Source organism: Stegostoma tigrinum, chromosome 11 (assembly GCF_030684315.1).
Source record: "Stegostoma tigrinum isolate sSteTig4 chromosome 11, sSteTig4.hap1, whole genome shotgun sequence".
Classification (NCBI taxonomy): domain Eukaryota; kingdom Metazoa; phylum Chordata; class Chondrichthyes; order Orectolobiformes; family Stegostomatidae; genus Stegostoma; species Stegostoma tigrinum.
Window position 1 is genome coordinate 70,301,202 of NC_081364.1, and position 9,849 is coordinate 70,311,050.

A 9,849-nucleotide genomic window follows, 5' to 3' on the forward strand; every position below is an offset into this window, starting at 1 on the left:
ACCATTGATGAGGAGATACAATATGTTTAATCCAATGATAAAGCAGCTGGTCACTTCATGTATTACTTGAACCATGAAAAAAAAACAAAGTTAAAGTCAAAACATCACAGAAACATGGCCAGCTAGATTCATATAAAACAGAAATTTGAGCCTTGGAGTTATTTTGTATCGATCTCAAGAATATTAAACCGTCATTTTAAGTCAATCAACATTTAATATTAAATCCCTTCAGCTGACCACCCACTATTTCTCAATTTCTACTTCAATCCAGTCATCAGACGGGCCAGAAAGTTTCCACAACAGAGTAAATGTGGAATTATGTACAGCAACTTCTGTCTGCAGCTCGAGACCACAGCAAGCAACAGGAAACATGACAGTCTGGCTTCAATCCTGTTTGAATTCTCTGCTAACAATATCACTGACCTCACATTTCTGAACAATATTGTTTTTAGGAATCTAATTTCTCTTGAAAGCAAGCTTACATAACTGGTAGGAAAACAGAGAAGTGTAAAATGTTTGCTGACTTGGCGGAAAATAGAAGGAGGGAGAAACTGAAGAAAAAGGAAACCTATGTTTTTTTTTGTTCCACAGCTCGTGCTATGCAAGGTCTCTTCCAATGTGCTGCCTAAGGATTATCATACTTGATACTGTGGAGGGTGCAAAAGAAATTAAGAACTCTCACAAAGAACTTCATAGTTCAAATCACATCAAGCACCCCATATCAAATTCAGTTTCCTTCATGTCAGCAGATGAATATACCTTTGGGATTGGGCAGGGGTCAGGGTGGAGCATGTCAGTAAAGGAGGGAATTGGAGCACTCTTTAAGGAGCCTGATTTGAAATTTGAAATCCAATGTGAACCTCTCAACTTTGCCAGAGTAGCTGGCCGGTTCTGTCAGAACGATGAATTGTCTGTAATCACAGGAAATGTATTTCCAAGACTTGTTCCAAGTAATAGAAAATTGTACAAAATGTGTTTCAATTAAATGAAGTTGCCATTTTAAGAACTTTACCCCACACAAGTATAAAAAAGCATGACTGAAGAAAAGCATAACCTTCAAACAAAGATAACAAAGTGTGGAGCTGGATGAACACAGAAGGCCAAGCATCATCTTCGGAGCACAAAAGCTGATGTTTCGGGCCTAAACCCTCCATCAGAAAAGGGGGAGTGGGAGAGGGTTCTGAAATAAATGGGGAGCAAGGGGGGAGGCGGATCGAAGATGGATAGAGGAGAAGTTAGGTGGAGAGGAGACAGACAAGTTTTGAGGCAGAAATGGAGCCAGTAGAGATGAGTGTAGGTGGGGAGGTAGGGAGGGGATAGGTCAGGCTGGGGAGGTCGGATAGGTCAAAGGGGCAGGATGAGGTTAGACAGAAGGAGATGGGTGTGCGGCTTGGGGTGGGAAGAGGGGATAGGCGAGAGGAAGAACAAATTAGGGAGGCGGGGACGAGGTGGGCTGGTATAGGGATGCGGTCGGGGAAGAGGAGATTTTGAAGCTCAAATTGTTTATGTGTCATCATATTTTGATCTAGTAAGACAAACAACATTAAAAATAAATTGATGTTTTATGACCATGCTGACAATCTCAGTAAGAGAAATTATGTAATGTCCATGTTTAAATATTAAAAGAGCAAAACTATTGAATGGTTGCAAGACATTACTAAAATAAAGGCTACCAGCTGTCAATACATTGCTTTCACCATTTTTAATGGTGAAATCTCTGTTCCTTCCTCTCTCACCCTACCACTCATTCCTTCCATCTGTTCTGCTGTTGTGGTACCAGGCTATCAGCTCCCCTACTCAAATTTACTTCATAATCATTCTTCCCGCTCCTTTCCTTCCCATTCATTGCACGGTGTAACAGAAGAAAGGGCAGGATATCTATGGAAGGATGTGCCCTTCAGTGTTCTAAGTTTTCACAATGCCAGCAAAAAGGAAAAAAAAATAATCGAGCACAGTAAATCACAGTTCCTCAACGCACAGTTTTTGCGGTGATAATTCAAAACTGGTGCGTTTTCACAGCATATTGAACACATGCAATTAGTAAGCAATCAACAGGCATGGAGGAAATCTCTCAAGCAGATATTAATATGTCAACAAAAGCAGGATGGAAGAGTTGAAGTTAATTATGCATTGGAGAAAATCAACTGAAGTGTGCACATTCAGGTTTCAAATATTAAGTAGAGTTCCCCATGAACATTGTTTTATTTCCCTCTCGTAGTCAAAATGCCACAACACACTAGCTTGCCCGACAGATGACATGTTCTTTTCTTGTTTTGAATTCAGGAACTGGTTTGCAAATCTGGTTCGAATTTGGACTTTGTTATCTGAAGGTTGCCAGGCACAGCATGTGGCAGAGCAGTGTAAAGTGGCCAGTGATTGAAACACCATCTAATGTCCACTCTTAACCCCTATTAACACACTCCAGTTAGTGGTTATAAGTTAGTTCTAGTCATGATGATTGTTAAAAATTTATGAAAAACATGACAGTTATTTTCACCAGCCCCACTACACTACATCAAGGGACACAATTCCTCTTCATGATTATATCGTTGTTCTATGTTCATCATGAATGTAAATTGGGTGACTATTCTATCTCAGTCTTAAATTGAAAAGAAGAATTTGCATTTGTCGCTTACTTAATTAATACAAATTAGAAAAGTTTGAACAGATCTCTATCCTAGTACACAGCATACTTTTGTTACTCCATTTGTCTAACAGTTTGCTTGCTGAATATCTCAGAACTTAAACTATATTTATTGAATTCATAGGACTAAGGTCTCTTGAGCTTGCTCCATTGTATCACATCATGATGTGTTTCTGTCTTAACTCCATTTATCCACCATTTATCCATTTACCATGAATACACTAGCATAACATAAATGGCAGTCTTGAAGTTCTGAATGAACCCAACAGACTCCAACTTCAGAAGCTCCAACGGACAACATTTTTGGAAAAACGTCTGTCGCCAGATTTCACACCCATCGGACATAGTTTGGATTTGAAAAGTGCAGCAATAGATATTTCCTGACATAAACAGTCAGTGATTATCACAAGAAAAACCAGCTTGTCTGTTCCAACGTGACCCACCTTTCGAAAAAAAAGTCACCATTACCACACCACATCATAGGGCTGTGCTCACATGAGCAAGAGACAGAGAGACAGCTGGTGGTTGTTTAACTTGCATGTCAGGCACGAGGAGAAGTTGAGAAGGACAAACCCTCATGGTCAACACAAATGTTTATTTATTCTTTCAATATCACCTTGCTCTTCCTTAGAACAATTGAAACTTTAAAAGGCCAAGTGAGCAGATGAGAGCATCAGCCTTCAAATATTTCAGCTCCCTCAGAATGAAATGGGACAAACCTGTGACCAAATATATAAAACATCTTGCACATCGTGGAAGAACGTGCGAGTGAGTGAGTGCAGGATGGTATATAGGAATATGAAGAATAAGTAATCAGGGGATTGGAATTTGTCATGTGTAAAAAACCAAGGATAGTACATACCATTTTTATTCAGATTAGTATGACGCAATCTGACTGCTTCGGCAAGCTGACTGACCGGAAATAACAGTCAAATCTATAAGATAAATGAAAACATCATGAGAGACAAAACAAAATTAAACATGTAAAGAGAAAGACTGCCATAAAAATTAAATACTGGACGAAAAAAAGATAAAATGCTGACTTCAGTGTAGTTACATCTGTGCATGATCTGTTTGCTCTTCTGATATCACGTTGCTCCTGCTTAGAAAACACAACTTTAAAATCCTAACTAAGCCATCACGGACGTTTAGGTTTCAGACTTTTTAGGCGACTCAAAATAAAAATCAACAAAGCTTTCACATCAATATATGAATAAAAATCACTCTACACACCCTGGAAGCACTGTCTCAGAATCTAAAGGGAGTAACCCAGAGTCAAAGCAAGGGAGGCTGCCTTCATGCAGGATAGGTTCACCAAGAGCAGTCTCTGGCATTAATACAGGGTAATGGGCACTGCCAGATGGACACCCGAGGCAGTCAGCTTCTCAGAGTCCACACCTCTGCAGTCCAGTGAGTGGGACACAGACAGCCCAGTGGGAGACTGAACCCAGTGTGGGGAGTGGGGAGAAAACAGCTGGGAGACTGTAGAGACATCAGATAGATGTCGGGTCACCTATTGCTCAGTCTGTCAAGGTCGCACAAGGGGGCTGCCACATCAGTCCTCATTGTGCTCAAAGATATTACACTGAGAACTGTCTGACTTCAGGGTCAGGCTACTGTCATTGATGCAAGGCTGACAACTACTTCTTTTCACAGGTGTCATGGACCGCTGCTGTTTTAATCTTGTCGGATACGGGCAGCACGGTGGCTCAGTAATTAGCACTGCAGCCTCACAGTGCAAGGAACCCGGGCTCGATTCCAGGCTCAGGCTGACTGTGTGGAGTTTGCATATTCTCCTTGTGTCTGCATGGGTTTCCCCTGGGTGCTCCCACAGTCCAAAGATGTGTAAGCTAGGTGGATCGGCCATGCTAATTTGCCCGTAGTGTTGAGGGGTGTGTGGGTGAAAAGAAGATGGGTCTGGGTGGGATGCTTCAAGGGGCAGTGTAGACTTGTTGGGCTGAAGGGCTTGTTTCCACAACGTAGGGAATCTAATCGAATTTAATATGTCAGAGATGAGTATGAGCAAATGGAACAAAGGAGCAGGAATATTTCCAAGATAACAAAGTGTGGGGCTGGATGAACACAGCAGGCCAAGCTGCTGCAGTTCCCTGCTGTGTTCATCCAGCTCCACACTTTGTTATCTTCGATTCTCCAGCATCTGCAGTTCCCATTGTCTCGAAAGGCAAATTTCCATGTGAGGTCTGGAATAAGTGAGTCAATGCCTGACTGAACACAGGGAGACAAGGAACTGGATTGAAGCTTGTGCTTTGTGAAAAATTAACGATAACTCATACCTTTCAGAATCGAAGTGGGTTGGAGTCCGAGGAATGAGCAAGGTGAAGTATCGTCAAACCTAAAAGACAAATGAAAACACCATAAAAGTAAAAACCAAATTCGACATGAAAAGAGAAAGAGTACGATCACACTTAAATACTAGACCAAAAAATATCAACTGCTGACTTCAGCCTCATTACATGTGTCTAATATTCATTTGCCCCTTCACTGTCTGCTTGGTCTTGCTTTGACAATTTAACACTTTAACTTGTCAACTGAGCAGCCAGGACATCACCCTTCAGATACTTCAGGTCAAAATGAAACTCAACAAAGCTTTGCTCTAATCCACCACCTTGAACTTCTGGAATGATTTCCCAAAGGGCCTTTTTCATCTAAATACTATTTTTTGGCTGCTGTAATGTCGAAAAGGCACTGTTTAACGTGCAGACAGCACATGTTCATGAATAACAATTGGTAATGATTAGCTTTTCCACTGAAACAACATTCACTGAGGGATAAATAGGAGATGATTTATACGGGAGAATTCCATTCTTGTTTTTTTGCGAATTGTTGTGATAATGGGATCTTATGGTCATCCGAGATGGACATTTTCCCTGCTAATATCACCTTCAGCAAAGACCAGAAGAAACACTTTGCTCCATCAAAGAGTGGACACAAAAATGTGGCCAATATAATTTTGGTTTTGGCAAGTACTGGAACCATTGCGACCCACAACATACATGCATTAATTCAGAGATAATGGGGACTGCAGATGCTGGAGATTCCAAGATAATAAAATGTGAGGCTGGATGAACACAGCAAGCCAAGCAGCATCTCAGGAGCACAAAAGCTGACGTTTCGGGCCTAGACCAGATGAAGGGTCTAGGCCCGAAACGTCAGCTTTTGTGCTCCTGAGATGCTGCTTGGCCTGCTGTGTCAATCCAGCCTCACATTTTATTATACATGCATTAATTCAATCAGGTTACCCCATATTCACATCATTTTTCCAGTTTTCCCATCTTTGAAATTCGTACTAAAATCCAATTTCTTTACAAACAGTGTCCAGTATATATTGAATTCAAATTACCTCAAAACTCTTCTCACAACCAAGAGTGATACCACGAAGGTATTGCTCCTTTCCCTCCGCTTCAATTAGTGTTAGTTCTAATTTACACTGATGAGGGAGAGAAAAGAAATAAGAGATGCGCACTTGAAACTGCAGAGCTACAAGTCTGCAAAGTTCACCTCACGTTGTCTCAACATGAAGTGAGGACACACAGCAGTTACTGTTTATTCTTGTTTGTGTTTATGACATCACAGGCAAACCATTGTGACGTCACTGGGCTTATTCATTTTTAAAAGAAAACCTTCCCGAGAAAGAACACAAAACCTGTTCGAGCAGTTACCTGCTGTTTTCCACTTCATCTCTGTGTACGCGGTTGTCATGTGGGGAGGGCTTGTTTGTAAACGTGGGCATGTCATGGATGCAGTTTCCCATCTTCACCATCTTCCCTTATCAGCCTTCCTGGTATATTTCCCATGGAGGTGAAGGCACCAGGAGGCCTGCCCACATGTGACCAATACGTCTATTAATTTATTTGGTGGCCAGACTGGCTGGTCAGCTGTCAACAGGATGGATGGTCTCCTATGTCCTGAAAGTCCCTTAAAAACATCCTGGAGGTTAATTTAACCTTTACATTGACCTTTGAATCCTTTGCATTCCTCTCCTCACAGTCACGACAACACTTAGTATTATGTCCTGCATGTTCACCACCTCTCTATTCATGCTCATACATTATCTTCAGTTCCAGAGCACTTATCCTATATATTAGTAATCAGTGTGACACCCTACAAAATGCCTCTTGGGAATCCAGGTGTTATGCAGCTGTTGGTTTCCTCTTTCCGACCTCACTTGTTTGTCTATCAAAAAGGAATAAAATTGTCAAACATGCCTGGCTCCAGGGTGACCTTGGACTTACATGCAACTGTCCTGCCTCCATCATGGAATGTCTTCTTCTGGATTGACCACGTTGATTTAATCAGATGATACGATTTTTGTTTTAAAAGCATTGCTGAAACAATTATTAATGAAGGGACATTATTAAGCACTTTCCCAACTGATTGAAGTCATGTTAACAGGCTTTATTCCTTATTTTTGCTCCTCCTTCTTTCTTACATAGCAGTGTTACAACTGCTAATTTCTACTTCACTCAGACTTTTCCAGAATCCAGGGTGTTTTGATAAATCAGAAACCAAAACATCTACGATATCTGTAGCTGGGCTCCAGGGGTATTCAGTTTCTTGGAAGGACTGACAAGAAGGAGCAGGTAGGTTAGCATTGTTGGTTACAGAATAAAATTAATATGGTAATGAAAATGGATATTAGTTCTGGTGAAATGGAGTCTGGGTACAGTTTAGAAACATCAAGGGACAGAAATTGACAGTGGTCGACGTATATACACCCCAGTCAACTCGAGTGTAATTTTAGCAGAAGGCACTACACAGGAAATTGAAGACACCAGCAGAAAGGGAGAGCTCTATTTATGATGAAAGACCAGTGACTTCAGAATCAGGTGACTTCAGTTGGCATAAAGATTGGGCAAAGCAAATCAGTTATCATTCCATACAGGAGGAATTCCTGACTTACTTTTTAAATTCATTCATGGGATGAGGGCATCACTAGCTCGGCTGGCATTTAGTACCCACTCCTCAATGTCCAGATGGCAGTTAAGAGTCAACCACATTGCTGTGGGTCTGGAGTTACATGTAAGCAAGGATGGCAGTTTACTTTCCTCAAAGGATAACGGATTCATGCTCATCATTAGACACTTAATTCCAGGTTTGTATTGAATTCAAATTCTGCCATCTGCCTGAACGGGATTCAAACACAAGTCCCCAAAATACTATGTGGGTCTCTGGATTAAGTGTCCAGTGATAACAACCTCAGGTCATTGTCTCCCCAATGAAGTGTGTGCTGTGCGGGTTTCTGGATCAACACTTTGAGGAACCAACAAGCGAAACTGAAGTTTGAGGTGGGAAGACTGTGTTCATGCACCCTCGGGGAGGTAAACCTCATTTTCACCCACAAATGGAAATAAACAAGGACACCTTCCACCGAGAGTGCCATGGGTTTCGGAGAGAGCAAACCCCAGAAAGCAGAGCTTCACTCACTTGGCTCTATTGTCCCATTTCAGACTTCAAAACTAGAACCTATTTACAGCAACAAATGGAAGTATTTGATTGATGCCCTGGCTTTGTGCTCCTCCCCCATTGCTCACCTGCAGTTTTCCTGCTTCACCTTGCTCTTCCAGCCAAACATCACTGATGTAAGCTACTTCCTGCCATTCCAAATGCTCCTCCTCAAGTGGAAGGACAAACAGCAATGTGGAAATTCAAACACATTTCTGGTCTGTGGAGGAAATGATACTGTTATAATTTCAGATAATTGTTAAAGCGCTCTTTTTGAGCTTTGACGCAGGGTGTGCACAAACGCTACCAGAGGCCCCAATGAGGCTCAAACTCACAACCACTGGTTTATGAAGCCAGGGCTCTAACCACTGAGTTATGGAGCCAGGCAAAGAGACATGGAAAGAGGGTCTCATGTATTGGAAATGACAAAGTAATAGATAACTGGAGACTATTATGAATCAACATGTATCAAAACCGAAACAGAGCAGAGGGGCATCGTGTGCAGAAGGTTGGGAGAATGCAAGGCCAAATCAGGCAGTGTCATAAACTGATCTTTCCTGCTAGTCCAGTGATTATGATTCAGTGCCTTCACTGCCATAGCCTGTTCATGGTTATCATTTAAAGTAATAAATACAAAATATTGACTGATCTTTACAAGCCAAATTATGTCATTGATCAGTCAAAATTGATTCACTCCATGTTACAGTTCCACATCAGCAAGGACAGCTGAAACTGCCTGGCATGCAATCAGTTTAAAAGAAGAATAGAGGGGAGGTCAGGAAAAGTGAAGGGCAATGGTAGTTTGTGAGAGGTGACTGGAGGTCAAGTGGAGCCAGGCTCAATGTGGGTGCTGAAGACCAGTCTTCACTGTTTACTCTGGCATACAGATCACATTGGATCAACCACACAAGGATCCTCCTTCGTGTGCTGTCCTTTGCACATCACAATTCGCGTCAGTGCCTCAAGGGGCTCGGATACTTTTAATTTGGCAACTAACTCAGGTCAGTGGTGCACAAACTAAGCTGTGTCGGGACACTATTTAAACGGGCCACCACTCATTGCAATGACCCAGAACTATGCAGAAAGAGGAAGAACACCAATACAAAATCTTCGCTTTGAATGGCTATCCCAGCAATTTCATCCGCAGGTGCTGACTAAACAGCAGCACGAAGAGGACACATTATGCCCTAACACACTGGACGCACTGCCATACGTCAAGAACATATCAGAACTGACAACTCCTGTAGCAGGAAAGCTGACGTTTCGGGCCTAGATCCTTCGCTGAGACCAAGATTTCTGCAATTGAGGTAAGAGCAGGACACGGTTAAGAAAGCAAAACGGCAGAAAGCTGGAGGGAAGTGATATTCGTATGGGTTTGGAAGTTTTACCAACAGTTAGTGCACGTCGAAAAACACACACGTTTGAAACTCCCAGACTCACGTTTGCAGAAAACAAATCAATGCCTCAGATGGCGATAGGCCCGTGTGACCGTCACCATCTTTATTGGGGACGATGATCCGCGGGGCGCATGCGCGGCAGCTTTGAAACTTCAAAAAGGGCCGAGGTGAAGTTGCGCGCATGCGCATCCGCCTCTAGTAGAAAGTGAGAGAACAAGGTGTGGGCCTGGAGGAACACATGAGGACAGGCAGCATCAGAGGGGCAGGAAAGCTGGCGTTTTCGGGCCTACACCCTTCAGAAATGGGGGAGGGGAAAGGATTCTGAAATACATCGGGAGAGACAAG

At 42.3% G+C, this 9,849-nt stretch overlaps 1 protein-coding gene across 1 annotated transcript in view; it reads right to left on the reverse strand.

The window, feature by feature from the left end:
- The window catches only part of LOC125449883 (uncharacterized), a 57,347-nt gene extending 47,721 nt beyond the window's left edge, over positions 1-9,626 (reverse strand). Inside the window, exons 1-4 of the mRNA XM_059649551.1 lie at positions 9,548-9,626; positions 8,197-8,327; positions 4,939-4,997; positions 3,507-3,579 (exon numbers count right to left, since the gene is read on the reverse strand). Of these exons, the coding sequence (XP_059505534.1) occupies positions 3,507-3,509 (3 nt within the window). The 5' untranslated portion in view covers positions 3,510-3,579; positions 4,939-4,997; positions 8,197-8,327; positions 9,548-9,626. The remainder of the gene's footprint in view (positions 1-3,506; positions 3,580-4,938; positions 4,998-8,196; positions 8,328-9,547) is intronic.
- Positions 9,627-9,849: the final 223 nt, after the last annotated feature.